This window comes from Miscanthus floridulus, chromosome 15 (assembly GCF_019320115.1).
Source record: "Miscanthus floridulus cultivar M001 chromosome 15, ASM1932011v1, whole genome shotgun sequence".
NCBI lineage: Eukaryota > Viridiplantae > Streptophyta > Magnoliopsida > Poales > Poaceae > Miscanthus > Miscanthus floridulus.
Window position 1 is genome coordinate 80473512 of NC_089594.1, and position 15181 is coordinate 80488692.

Below are 15181 nucleotides of genomic sequence, written 5' to 3' on the forward strand. Positions count from 1 at the left end.
ATCTATACTACTATTTTAAACATACGAGAGTTCTGGAAACTAGCTTATACGAAACTCCCGATGACACTTGCCTCATAGATTTGTCTTACCGTACGTGCAGCGCGCGGCTGTCCTTCCCGTAAAGTCAGGCAGTGAGCTAGGGGCTATTGAATGCGGTCTTAAGTGCGCCGCGCATGCAGCTGAGTAGAAGCTTCTATCTCGCTCTCTCCTGCATGACCCTCTTACCTATTCCTAGCGCCATCATCACACGAACACATACGGCGCAATTAGTGCTAGTACATGTTATCGCTGCTGAAGGGCCCTTATAAAATCTAATAATTCATCCAGACAAAACAATCAACCAAACCGTTGCCTTCTTCAAGCTCTTTGCGATCGATCTTGGTCCGACCGGCAATGTCGTCATTCCAGAGGTACTTGCCGTGCTTGATCTTGTTGTTGCTGCACGGAGGACGAGGAGGTGCGGTGGCCGGGAAGAAGGTGCCGGCAATCATCGTGTTCGGCGACTCTTCCGTGGACACCGGCAACAACAATTTCATCCCGACCATCGCGCGGAGCAACTTCTGGCCGTACGGCCGCGACTACGCCAATGGCCTCCCCACGGGCCGGTTCTCCAATGGACGCCTCGCTACCGACTTCATCTCCGAGGCCTTCGGCCTGCCGCCCTCCATCCCCGCCTACCTCGACGAAAAATGCACCATCGACCAGCTCGCCACCGGAGTCTCCTTCGCCTCCGCTGCCACAGGCCTCGACAACGCCACGGCCGGCGTCTTGGTAATTAACTACTAATTAACCTTTCCTTCTTCTAGCTTTATTTCTCCTCGATCGGTGATCGAAAATGGCATGTATGATCCAAAATGGCCGCCGGCCGGCAGTCCGTGCTCACGCTGGGTGAGCAGCTCGCCTACTTCAACGAGTACACGGACCGCCTCAAGATCGCCAAGGGCGAGGCGGCGGCCAAGGAGATCATCAGCGAAGCGCTCTACATCTGGAGCATCGGCACCAACGACTTCATCGAGAACTACTACAACTTACCCGAGCGGAGGATGCAGTACACGCTAGGCGAGTACGAGGCCTACCTGCTGGGACTCGCCGAGGCCGCCATCCGCCGCGTGCACGCGCTCGGCGGCCGCAAGATGGACTTCACGGGGCTCACGCCCATGGGCTGCCTCCCCGCCGAGCGGATCGGCAACCGTGGCGACCCCGGGGCGTGCAACGAGCAGTACAACGCTGTTGCCAGGACCTTCAACGCCAAGCTGCAGAAGCTCGTCGTCAAGCTCAACGAGGAACTGCTGGGACTGCAGCTCGTCTTCGCCGACACGTACCAGGTCCTCGCCAACGTCGTCAAGAAGCCGGCCGACTATGGTGAGCAACCCATGCACCGCGCGGGCTAGCTAGTCCATTCAGTCTTGCTCACAAGATACCCATGCAATCGCTGAATATATTATAACAAACTTATTCAGAGATATAGATGTTGCTAATATTTTCTTAAATCTAGTTACATTTAGAAAAAAAAAATTGACCGGCATGAACCCTGTAGCGGCACTAGAGGCAGTATATAACAATTAACATAAATGTCACCTCTAATCTAATAATAATAACAGTTATTATGTACCCACTATTAAATGTCGTACCATCCTATATACTCCACATATAAGATGTTGGTTATTTATATATTCTCTTTCATGTCTAGAGAAATAGAGAAGTAATATCTTTTATCTACTAGGACACAAAGGTTTTGGCATGAGAGAGATAACTATTCTAATACTAGTTTTGGCCTCTCCTGCTAGCACAAAGGTTTTGGTCTCTTTTTCCTCTACTTAACATCTAATATTAGTTTAGAATTGACCATTGGAGATGACCTTAATTGCAAACTTAGAAACAGAGAATAACTATTTGGGCTCGTTCGTAAAACTCGTCCCACAAACGTAACACGTGAGCTCCACTGCCTAAACCCACCTACAAACCCACAACTACAAATATCTCACCCACAACAATAGAATGCATTGTTCTAGCGCACTTAGATAAAAATGAGCAGGGCCGCCTGGCCCGGCACGGCACGGGCCCGTGCCAGGCACGGCACGACAAGGCCCGGTGTGCTGCCGGGTCGTGCCTACTTGGGCATCGTGCCTAGCCAACGGCCCAGGCACGGCCCTCCAGGCCGATTTTCCGGCCATGCCAGCCCGAAAAGCATGGGCCCAAAAGCTCACCGGGCCAGCCCGGAGCCTGCGAATGCCGAGAGAGAGAGGGGGGAGAGAGAGGGAAGGGGAGGCCGCAAGAGGTGGTGACGGCAGCCGGCGTATGCCTCGCGCTTGCCCCCAAGGACCAACAACAGGCCATAACCGAGGTAGTTGATGGCATGATTGATGTAACTAGAACATCTGGTAAGTATGGCTAATATTTCCATGTCATCCTGTGCCTCTTGAAAAGAAGTCATCCTTGAATCTTCTGATTCAAAGAGTGGAGACATATCAGAGGATGCACTTACCTTGTATGTACTTGGAAGTTAAATTTCGTATGCATTATCATTGATCCTGAGAAGCACTTTCAAGCAACCATCGGCTATGGCTATATATAGCTGTACTTGCATTGTTCAAGAAACTGTCCTTGCACAAATGCACCAAACTAAGTCTCGTGGTTCAAAAAACATCTTCTTGTGCCTTTGTTGGCACGTATCTCACAAAGCCTGGTCATCTTTTCCATGTTAGCTTATGCCCAATTATGAAGCTACTTGGCAAATTCAATGCATGCTTATTCGCACATTCTCATTAGCTGATACTCTGTGGCACGTTACACAATGAAGAACATGTTTCTCTAGATCTCTTCTCTTCTTAGGCCAAAATAAGTAATCATCTAGTACCAACTCCATTTTCTTGGCACCAAAGTGGACCATAAGTCCACTGGCTTGAGCTTTATGCACAAGCATGAAATGAAATTAAAGGACAATCTAGAATGAAGAGTTTAGTAGCTTGAAATAAAAAACCATAATGCAAATATTATTTTTTCCATCCCTTGCCACCACAACTCCTGGAAAATGGTTGACAAATATATGGAATCAATAGCATACAAGTCTTTGATACCTTCCAACTCAAACATTTTAGCAACAAGCTATGACAACAAAGCATAGCATCAAGACAAAGCAACGACTACAGCATTGTCCTTCCCTTTCTTGGACTTGACAATGTAAGGGAAAGACAATGAATTCACTCCACTTTACATGTCTTTAGTGCAGTTTTAGTTGGCCTTTAAGATGTTTCAAATATTCATGGTTTCAACATATCACAAATTCATTATGGAAAAAGGTAGTGTTGCCATGTTTCTAGCCTCACAAGTGCATATAATTCTTTATCATAAACTGGATAATATAGAGTTGGGCCACCTAGCTTTTCGTTGAAGTATGCAGTTTGCCTTCATTTTTGCATGAGCACACCAATTTCAAATGTTTACAAAAATCTAGAAATGCAAGGAGTGGGGCTATTGTTAACTTCATTTTAGCTCTTCAAATGCCTTCTCTTGTGCTTCTCCAATTTGAATGGCACTTCTTTTTTGTCATGTCATTGATTGGGGCAACAATGTACTGAACTCTTTCATAAGCGGGCGATAGAAGAAGGCAATTCTAAGGAAACTTCACACTTAGCTCATATTTTTTGGAGGCACCCGTCATGAACAACTTTGATTTTTTACTCATTCACATCCACACTATAGAGAGGGGGGGGGGGGGGGGGCTTGGGATAGTTAGGCCTTGGCCCAAGGCAAGGGGAAGTTTGGGCCTCAGGTCATTAGTGACAAGGGGAGGTATTATGGTTGTCATACATGTTTGTCATGGCTCAAATTAAAGGTTGAACTGGTTTGATGGAGAATGATAGAAAGGACCAAGGGTTGTAGCGAGGATTCAACTAGGGTTTTAGAATTTTGAGAGATTTGGACTAAATGATGTTATAATATTTGAGTTAAGGCTTTGACCTAATGGCATTTTCAAAGATTGACCATAGCTTTTTTTGGAATTTAGATCAAGTTTTATGGTTTCTGAAGCCTTGATCATGCTTTCAAAGACTAGACTAGATTTTTGGAGATCAGGATTAGACACCATAGTTAGAGTGGCTTTGTTCATGAGATATATATGGAGAAGAGAAGCTTGGTCTAAAGATAAGATTAGGGTTTTAAGTTACCATGGACTGTCCATTGAATCTCAGGATGATATGGACCAAACCCTAAGTATGTTAGAAAGTATTTAGATACATTTGTCACATAGAAATATTATGCAAAGTCATGATATGCAACAAGAAATTAAAATAAATTCTAAGAATTTGATAAAATCATTTCTTCACTCTAAATTGACAATAACCGAAAGAAAGGATGGATTTTTTTAGAAAACTAGTAAAATCTTTTATTTTATTTAGTGTTTTGCAGTCACAACCCAACACTGAAATTTTGAGTGTAACACTAAAAGAACAGGAACAACAGGGTGATACTCTCGCACGATTACTCTCTATGACATCGATGGAATCAATACTGGCAACTACACACTTGATGTCTTCATCAATCTGCCCAAGCTGTAAAACCAAGCCTACCCTGCACTACATCTTGTCCTAGCATGGCCTGGCCCGAGCACATGCACGTCATTCACATGCCTTGCCACGGCTCGGCTCGGCAGCGGCGAGCGCGCATGTTGCACGCCCTTAGCCCTCTTCAACTTCTCAATAGAAGCACACATAGTCCACACATTTAATTTGAGTCAATGTTTAGTCAAAATCTCGTACCGAGATCAAACTATATTGCACCTTAGCAATTAATATGAGCCTTATCATTTTTTATTTTATTTAATTAAAAATAGGCCTAGCCCACATTAAATCCAACACACCGCCTGTTCAAAACCCAACTTCACCCTGGTTTTTGCCCGTGTTGTGGAAGTGGATGGTGATAACCAAGGTTATCACTGCCAGTTCAGCATATAATTTGACGTGGATGTTCTCTCCATCACCACAGTTTAATGTACGATCTGGCAGTGATGAAGTAGACATGATCGTGAGTCTAGTAGTGATAGTGACGAGACTCATACATAGAAATATGTTAAGTCTCAGGGTGAGAACTTCCCGACCGAAGGATTCCTTGACCGATCCCTCTAGGATCGCCCAGGGGCTCGGGGGCTATACTGGTCTGGTACGCTCGTGCGTATCCTCCGGCAAAGGATCGGGCGAAACCCGAGCATGCCCTTAGCCTCTGTTTGGGACTCGGGGGGCTCTCCCGAGCTCCAGGCTCCCGATTAATGGTAGCTCGGGCCTGACCCTCAGCATACCTCCAGTCCAAGCCAAGGGCCAGGCTAGAACACAGCACACCGAGCGTCTAAGGCTCGGGGGGCTTCTCGACGCCGCCCCGGACAATGGGCGTGACACCATCACCCACTCCTCCTAAAAGGTCACACACGCGGCGTGACACAAAAGGACAAATCCCTCACCGACTCTAGGGGCTCGGGGGCTCCCGGGCCCACTCGTTAGCCCCTCAAGCAGGACTCCTTCACCACAAGGAAGCCTCGAGAAGGCTCACCCGGTGGAGGCCGGTCCAAGCTGACAACCCTTGACGGTCAGAGCGTCAAAACAGAGCAGCTGGAAGGCGCCTGAGGGCTCCTCTAACTCCACGACAACGCCGAGGTCCATCCATGCCGCAATAGCGTCCTCCTTGACTCCGGCGCATGTAGACCATAGACTAAACCCCCAAACCGCTTTGTACCTAACCTACCGAACAGAGTCCTCCAGACCGCTCGAGCTCTGCACCGAGAGCAGGGCAACCCAGAGAGGAGCGACCGAGCGCTCCTCCCCACCGTCTTTCTTCCCCATCGATGGGGAAGCAACCTCACCGCTGACGAGCCATAGGATAGCACCGAGCGATCCCCTTACAAACCTATTATACATTCTTGTTGTAACCCCCGATTTGGGTGCTCTCGAATACAAAGAACTACTACTGGACATAGGGCCTTGATAGACCGGACCGGGATACATCGTCGTGTCTTTTCTGTGTTCTTGAGTCCACCTGAGCAACCGGAGACCCACACTTAGTGACACGAGTGCGGCATATAGTATCTTTATCATCGTTGGTTCAGCGTATGATACGGTGGTGATGAAGGGTTCATCAGTGAGGGTTTGGTATATGACCTAGTGGTGATGTCTTGATCATCACCATGAGTGCGGCATATGAATGGCTCATCACTGCTGGTAAGGAGTTTGATCTAGCGATTGTGAAGGCATCTTCACCGCCAGTGCGGTGTTTCGTCTGGTGGTGATGTCCTCTTTACCACCACCAATTTATTTTGTTAGTAACAGTTTTTAAGGCTAACAGTGATAATGTATATTGATAATATTAATTCAAATGTAGCATAATAATTAATACCGTACCATTGGTAATGTGATAAAATGAAACCTACAAACTGCACAATGCATCAAAATATGTATCTGGTTTGAGTCATAAGTTCATACATCAAATCCAACAATAAAGGTTGTGGTCTTAATTAGGGACTACAGAATGAACCGATGATGAGGCAGTTGTAGAGGATGAGCTTGAGTAGTGACAGGAGAATGAGCGGAGCGACGAATGACCAAAGTGAAGATTGGAGTAGGATCGCTATGGAGGAAGAAGGGGTCGTAAGTTGGTTGTAATCTCCTTTAGACTTTAGTTGTCCGATGTCGGATCTCCTAGCCGCATGCCCGCACGATCGTCGAGTATGGAGACAATTAAGCCACTGAAGGGAATTTCGAAGGAACTGTGGGACTAACCTTGCTTAACATAACTTAGGAACAAAACATCTAAGGAAATCGAAAGGATCAATTCCTGCAGTGTTTTGTTAAGATTTTAAGCCTGCAACTTTGCTTCATGCCACTTGTGTGACATTCCTGTTTCTCATGCACTCCAAACACCCCAAAAATACCATTCCCTGTGTTTTTGAAATCTTTAACTTTCTACTTAATTTTAATTCTATGCCATACCTGCATTTTTCATTCCTTTATTTTGCATTCTAGTGTTCTCAACATTTCCTTATTTGCAATGTATTTTAAAATGTTGAATTATGATAAATGAATGAAAAGTAACATGGTTTTCAGTCATTTTAGAATTAGTCATTTCGGCTATATTACGCTGGATGCTACGTTTATGACAATTAAGAAACTAGTATTCCACTAACAAATTTGAATTTAAAACCTTCACTAGGATGTATTAAATTATATAATAAACTAGAAGGATACCCACACATTGCTGCGGGACTCTTAGAAATAAAGTTGTTGCATATATGAGTAAATCATATACATATTCTTACATCTATTCTTATTCTTATCAAAATTGGTTGCATTAAGATGTTGGAAGTTAGTGGGATGATATGACTATTAGTGAAAGATGTGTGGATAGTTAGTGGATGACTTGCGTGTTGAGATAGAACTTGTAGTGGAAATTAACTTTATAAGAGATATAGATAGATATAGATGTTGACGTATATGCTGCAAAAACTACAAAAATAACTAATTATTTTTTAATCCTATGTATATATATTATAAATGGGAATAAGACAGCATGTGCAAAAAGTTCTAATCATAGTTTCATTTTTTTTATTATCGATTGCACAGGATTTGACAATGCTGTGCAAGGTTGTTGCGGTACGGGGCTTTTTGAGGCAGGTTACTTTTGCAGCTTCAGCACCTCAACGCTATGCAAAAATGCCAACAAGTATGTGTTCTTTGATGCAATCCATCCCACAGAGAAGATGTACAGATTGCTCGCTGATACAGTCATCAACACCACGTTGCATGTATTCATGTGAAATTATTTGATCTTCTTAATGGAAAAGAAGCATGGATTGGTCTATAATGCACATAGAAACCCCCTCCTCCACAGACAACTTTGAATGTTGAAACTATATCATATCCAGTTATTGCAGCACGTGTGCTATAAATCTTGTATTCCAGATCAATGTTGTAATCACGAATAGCAGTATATGAATACATAGTGTTTCTATGTTTGTGGCATATGACCAATAGGTAGCATCGTTGGTAAAAGTGTTTGATTTGGCGGTGATGGTGATGAGGACATTCCCATGATAGTCCACTAACCAATGTTGAAGACAACTATAACTCTCGCTACACTACACAACAATGTGCTGAATAGGCCAACAATGTCTACAACGGACCAATGACTCGGACCAGAATGCAACGAATACAACATTGAAAGCCCTAGTTTGATTTTGGTAACTGAAACAACTAGTGGAATAACCTTTTTCTAAGTGTTGATTAAGCTAGGTAAAGTCCACACCAAGATGGTGAGCAAGGCTTGGAGATAGATGTAGGTGATCAAACCAAATGAAGCAAGATCACACTTGGAGAAGATGAAGAGGTGGAAACAAGCTCGAAGGCAAAGGTATATGATAAGGTTTTGTTTTCACCGGCTGTCGGGTTCATAAACCCGGGGTCCCTCGGGGACCGGCTTTCACGCCAGGGCTCGGCCCAAGAAAACGGCATTTCTTTCTTCTGGACCGGCCCGAAAGTCTAAAACCAACAGACCGGAGCACTCGCTTCAGGCCCAGGCCGCCTTCGGTCCATCTCTCCGACCGGAGCACTAGCTCAGGCTCAGGCCAGCTCCGAATGGCCTCTCCGATCGGAGCGCTAGCATCAGGCCCCGGCTGCCTCCGCACGGCCTCCACTCGGAAAGCCTGACCCGAGGACCGCCTCCGACTCCAACCCTGTGTCTCCGACCGGGATTCATTGAAAAACACCGCCATCACTATTCTCCGACTGGCGCACCGGAGCCGACTGGGGACCATCCGACCGGGGACGCCCGCTCAGAAAGAACCAGAAGGCGTGCGGAGAAAGGCAAGGCATGGCTCACAAGTCAACACCACTGTACCAGGGACCATACCCTGCATGAAGCAGTGCTCTGCAGCCACCCTGACACAAAGTATTGTAGGGGCCGCTAGAAACTCCCATATGGTAAGCCCCCCGCGTGTCTCTAGACATCGATCGCGGTACGGGCTCCAGGATTTGCCATACCGGGTGAACATAGCACGGCTCCTCACATGCCACTAGGCATCAAGAAGTATTTTGCAGGTACCGGCGTCATCCTTCCTGAAGAAGATAGCTCGACCTTTCGTACACATCTGACATCCTACAGCGATATCGATAGTATTGGGGGGCTTCAACCATTATCCAGTTTTCATTACCGTAGGCAGCAAGACTTAGAAATATATGTACTCTCCCCCTCTCACCTGTAAAGCCATCCCTTTCATCTATAAAAGGGGATGCACTCTCTCCCCCAAAAGGGAGATCGAGTTCTTGAAGCTCAGACTCACTAGATCGACAACAACACTCCCAACCATAGGACCACCCAGTTCCGACCGCGACCCTTCTGGTCGGAGCCAACCGAACCTCTTGTATCCCACCTTCTTCCTCCTTCTCGTTTGTACCCCCACTATAGACTTTGAGTACCTGGGCTCAGGAATAAAGTCACCGACCGACCCCGACTGGACGTAGGGCATGTTGCCTGAACTAGTATAAATCCTATGCCATTGTGTGCTAGGCCATCTCCGATCATAACGTACAGCAAAACTACAAATATTTACTAGTTGGTCACTTTCTGCACCGATAGTTGGCGTCGTCCATGGGGAAGACGTTGTACGTTCAACACCTTTTGGTCATCGGATGGCCCATTTTTCCGCCACTCCCGCCGTGGCGGGCTCGGGCGATACGATTCGCTTCGGCTTGCTGGAGTTCCCCGCACTCTCGCCCATCGGGATGCGGGTTCCACCCATCTTTGAGCCATTCTAGGTCTTCCGCTTCGGGAGCCTGGACTTCGTCGCCGACCAGCTCGGCATACTCCACCTCCGCGAGGAGGCTCGTGACCCAGCACCCGTCGGAGGGACGTCCTCCATGGACTTCGGGACGCGCGACTTCGACGGCGCGGCATCTGCGCTTCATTCCGAGCAAACTCTCTACTTAAACCCCACTGTAAGTAATATGCGTGCTACTCACTCTTTATTTGCTATCTCTCATCAGTCACCTAGAGGAAATGTACCACCCACACCACAAACACCATACGATCGGTTCCCCTATAGCCTTGCGTCCTCCGCGGACGCCTACGCTCGGGGGCTCCGAAGCATGCTGGCACCGTCCCCCCTCACATCCAAGTTCGTGGGAGTAGTGGGCTTCGTTCCTGCCATTCCTCACAAACTTCTGGATGATGATGGCGAGAGCGATGGTTCAAGCATCGGTGATGTGGCACCCCGCCACTGTCTGTCCCGGGAGTGCGCTATGGCGGATGCTCCACGACAACCGCCGGTGGTTGCGGAGTCTGTGTAGACTCACACCCCTCCGGACCCACGTGCGGGAGCCCTCGCGTCTACACAAGCACACGCTGAGGAATTACGACAACGACGGTAGAATCAGCCGCCGTCTGCACCGGCACCGTCGGTACAGCACGTTGCGCCCCATGCGCCTGGCCTGGCGGGTGGCGCCCGGGGTCACGCTCGTCAGGTTCAACACAACATCGTGAGCGAAGGGAACGATGTCCCACAATTCGCCTAGCCCGGCCAGAATATCGCTGCTACAGCAATGCTTCTCCACGGTGTTGTCGAGCCCGTCGACCCTCAAGAGCGCTACCATCCAATAGGCGGAAAGCTCCGCATCGCGACTCCAACCCTCGCCCTCTCTCCCCACCGGGGGGACGGGGACGCACCAGCCGGATCAATCCGTTCGCTCGCCGCCGTAGCCGGTAGGCTCGGCTCGGGGAGTGGCAGCCGCGCCATGGTCCAACCAGGCGCCTGCTCCACACCGACCACACCAGGACGCTCGTAGCATCGCTAGCAACCGTCGTTGAGCCCGACACGGTAACGACGTCCGCCATACCGCAGTAGGCGACATGGACCCTGGCTGAATCATTGAGGGAAGCGGAGAAACACGCCCTAGGCACGATCACTGGCCAGATGACCGAAGCCCCAGCCCTGAGGGCCCGAGGCCATGGGCCTTCAGCCGACGCATTCGGAGAGCATCGTTTTCGTAGCATTTCCGGCCTCCCACCAACATCACCAAATACACCGGGGAGACAAACCCAGGCATTTGGCTTGAAGACTTCTGGCTCGCCTATCGAGCTGGAGGAGTGGACGATGACTTTTTCATCATCCAATATCTTCCCATTTGCGTAGGGGAGCATGTTCGGGCATGGCTCGAATTCCTTCCACATGATAGTATCCGTGACTGGACAGACTTCAAGAGGGTCTTCATCGGGAATTTCCAGGGGACGTACGTCCGCCCGAGAAACTCTTAGGACCTCAGGAGCTGCCAGCAGGAGCCCAGCGAATCCCTATGGGATTACATCCGTAGGTTTTCCCAATGTTGTAACTCCCTCCCTGATGTCGTCGACGCAGACGTCATCAATGCTTTCCTCTCCGGGACAAACTGCGAGTCCCTGATCCACAAGCTTGGCTGCCTAAAACCCCGCACCACCCGCGATCTACTCGACGTCGCCACCAACCACGCCTCTGGCGAGGAGGCAGTCAGAGCAGTCTTCAGCGAAGGCCAGGACAAAGGCAAGCCCAAGCACGTGGATCTAGACGAAGGCCCCTCCACTCAGAGGGGCAAAAAGAACAGGAAGGATCAGCGCTGGACAGACGACACCGCGTTGATCGCCACAGCTGATCACGCACCTAGGCAGCCCCAACAGGGACTGCCTAACCACTTCAACAAACTCATGGATGGTACATGCCCCAATCATGCCTATCCCGTCAAACACCTCTACAAGGAGTGCGAGCTCCTCAAATGTTTCCTCTGACAGGCCGACGCGCCAAAGGAGGGGGACGGCAAGGAGCCAGCAGTCAGGAGGGGCGGCGCGGTAGGCAAGGATGGGGATGGTTTCCCTGAACCCAAGGAGTGCATCATGATCTTTGGTGGCTCTGACGCCATCTGGTCCAAATGCCAGCACAAGGTGCGCTATAGGGAGGCGTGCACCGTCGAAACGGCCGTCCCATCTTTTCTTAGCTAGTCAGAACCCCCAATCACCTTTGATCAGAGGGACCATCCCTCCTACGTCACGAGACCAGGACACTACCCGCTCGTCGTTGACCCCATTGTCCGTAAGAAGCACCTCACCAAGGTGCTAATGGACGGGGGCAGCGGTCTCAACATCCTGTACGTCGACACCCTCGATGCCATGCGCATCCCCCGATCAGAGCTTCGCCCAGCAGGCTCCCCCTTCCATGGGGTAATCCTGGGAGCGCGGGCATACCCACTCGGATAGATCGATCTACCCGTCATGTTCGGTAGCCGAGCCAACTTCTGCTCGGAGGTCCTCACCTTCAAAGTGGTAGACTTTCTAGGGTCCTACCACGCCATTTTGGGGTGGCCATGCTACACAAGATTCATGGCGATCCCCAACTACACCTACCTCAAGCTGAAGATGCCAGGACCAAACGGTATCATCATAGTGAGTAGCACCTTTTCACACGCCTTCGAGTGCGACCGTGAGCACTATGAGCTCGCCATCGCGGTCGTCAACTTGTTCGAGCTCCTGCAGCTCAGGGAGTCATCAACCCCTGTAGTCTCAGACTACAACAAACCAACCTCCTCGATGGCCTTCTGCCCGCTAGAGGAAACCAAGGCGGTGGGTATCGACCCCACCAACCTAGCCAAGATGATACGAATCGGGACCTAGCTCCTAGCCCAATAGGAATGCGAGCTCATCGACTTCCTACGTGACAATCACGATGTCTTTGCATGGTAGCCTTTTGATATGCCGGGGATACCACGCGAAGTCACCGAGCATGCGCTACACCTTATCCTGGGCTCAAGGCCCGCCAAGCAACGTCTGCGTCGTTTCGACGATGAGAGGCGTAGGGCCATAGGCGAAGAGATCGCCAAGCTCCTAGCGACCGGATTCATCAGGGAGGTTTTCCACTCCGACTGGCTTGCCAATCCCGTCCTTGTCAAAAAGAAGACTGAGAAGTGGAGAATGTGCGTCGATTACACCGGACTTAATAAAGCATGTCCAAAGGACCACTTTCCTTTACCACGCATAGACCAGATAATTGACTCCACTTCGGGTTGCGAGATCCTCTCCTTTCTGGATGCCTACTCAGGCTATCACTAGATCGCGATGAAAGACTCCAATTAGCTCGCAACCTCATTCATCACTCCATATGGTTCGTACTGCTACATAACCATGCCTTTTGGTCTGAAGAACGCTGGTGCCACCTACCAAAGGTGCATGCAGCGATGCTTCGCCGACCAAATCGACCCGCCTAATCAACCTGACCAGGCTGAACGGTTGAAACCAACAATCGCCGTCTATGTTGATGACATAGTGGTCAAAATGGCTCGAGCTTGCGACCTGATCGCCAACTTGACCGCAACGTTCGCAAACCTCCGAAGGTTCATCATCAAGCTAAATCCTGAAAAATGTGTTTTCGGGGTTCTAAGGGGAAAGCTGCTTAGATACATCGTATCCGAGCGTGGCATCAAAGCCAACCCCGAAAAAATCACAGCCATCTCCAACATGGGTCCCATATGCAACGTGAAAGGCGTACAAAGGCTCACCGGCTGCCTAGCCGCCCTTAGTCGCTTCATCTCTCGGCTTGGTGAATGGGGGCTGCCACTTTACAAGCTCCTCAAAAAAACAGACACCTTCGTCTGGACCAAGGAAGCCCAGCAGGCTCTCAAAAGCCTCAAAACATCCCTGACATCAACTCCGATCCTTGTCGCTCCCAAATAGGGAGAACCCCTCCTCATTTACGTCGTGGCAAGTAACCATGTGGTGAGTGCCGCCCTAGTCATTGAAAGGGAGGAACCGGGACGCCAGCTCAAGGTATAGCGACCTGTGTACTTCGTCGAGGAAGTACTTACCGACCCCAAGGTCCAGTACACCTAGGTGCAGAAACTCCTATATGCCGTGCTAATGGCCGCCAGGAAGCTCCTACACTACTTCACCGACCATGAAGTCACAGTCGTCACTTCATACCCACTCGGAGACATCATCCGCAATTGTGACACCGCGGGATGAATCTCTAAGTGGGCCCTTGAACTCATGGGCCATGACATCAGGTATACCCCTCGCACCGCAATTAAGTCTTAGGCTCTCGCGGACTTTGTCGCTGAATGGACGGAGGTCTAGCTACTAGCCTAGGACGTCTCCCACAAATACTGGACAATGTACTTTGATGGGTCCGTAATGGTGCCTGGCTCAGGGGCTGGAGTGGTTCTGATCTCCCCAGATGGGAGTAGGCTCCGCTACGCCATCTGCCTCCACTTTTCGGCTTCAAACAATGCCACGGAATACGAGGCCCTTATCAATGGACTACACATCACCATCGAGCTCGTCGCTACGCGACTCTACGTCCGCGGCGACTCAGAACTAGTCATCGATCAGGTCATGAAGGAATCCTCCTACAAAAGTCCCCTCATGACAGCATACTGCCAAGAGGTGTGTAAGCTTGAGGACAAATTCTAGGGAATCGAACTGCATCATGTCTCTCGAAGGGACAACAACGCCACCGATTTCCTCACAAAACTGGCCACCAGGCGAGATCCATCCCTGAGCGGAGTCTTCATCAACGACGCCCACAAGCCATCCGCCCAAATCCTGGAACGTCTGACCCAGACACACCCTGATAGCCAGTCGGTGCTCAGGGGCTCTGACCACAATACCTCTATAACGACATCACCCGCGGACGTTGCTATATTGGCACTCGATCAAACCGATTGGCGAGCACCGCTACTCGCCTACCTCCTCGAGGAGGTTCTCCCACCTGAAAGAACTGAAGCCCGATGAATCGCTCGACGTGCCAAGACCTTCGTTGTGCTCGGTAATGAACTCTACAAATAGAGTCCATCAGGAGTGCTCATGAAGTGCATCTCCGCCAGCCGAGGAAAATAGATCCTCCTCGAGGTCCATTTCGAGATCTGCGGGCATCATGTGGCCCCAAGATCCCTGGTCAGAAAAACCTTTTGCCAAGGTTTTTATAGGCCCACCGCACTACGAGATGCAGTGGAGGTCGTCTGCAGGTGCGAAGGATGCCAGTTCTACACTCGGCAAACCCATTTGCCAGCACAAGAGCTCCAAACCATCCCAATCACCTGTCCATTCACGGTCTGGGGCCTCGACATGGTAGGACCTCTCAAGAAAGGTCCAAGCGGTTTTACTCACCTACTTGTAGCAGTCGACATGT

The 15181-nt window shown here is 49.5% G+C and overlaps 2 protein-coding genes and 1 pseudogene across 2 annotated transcripts in view; 2 read left to right on the top strand and 1 right to left on the bottom strand.

Annotated features, from left to right (window-relative positions):
- Positions 1 to 15181, bottom strand: part of LOC136508195 (putative pentatricopeptide repeat-containing protein At1g10330) — a 218801-nt gene that overhangs the window by 131689 nt on the left and 71931 nt on the right. The gene's annotated exons all lie outside the window — the stretch shown is intronic.
- The window catches only part of LOC136509298 (wall-associated receptor kinase 2-like), a 115768-nt pseudogene that overhangs the window by 95106 nt on the left and 5481 nt on the right, over positions 1 to 15181 (top strand).
- On the top strand, positions 266 to 8003 carry LOC136509300 (GDSL esterase/lipase At2g42990-like). The gene is made up of 3 exons (XM_066504110.1): positions 266 to 771; positions 873 to 1362; positions 7605 to 8003. Exons 1-3 carry the CDS (start codon positions 394 to 396, stop codon positions 7796 to 7798), a joined length of 1062 nt encoding a protein of 353 aa, XP_066360207.1. The 5' UTR covers positions 266 to 393; the 3' UTR covers positions 7799 to 8003.

Coding starts and splice junctions, on each gene's coding strand:
- LOC136509300 (XM_066504110.1), top strand. CDS start 394: ATGTCGTCATTCCAGAGGTACTTGCCGTGCTTGATCTTGTTGTTGCTG. Junction 772..872: donor ACGCCACGGCCGGCGTCTTG/GTAATTAACTAC, acceptor GCCGGCCGGCAG/TCCGTGCTCACGCTGGGTGA. Junction 1,363..7,604: donor CAAGAAGCCGGCCGACTATG/GTGAGCAACCCA, acceptor TCGATTGCACAG/GATTTGACAATGCTGTGCAA.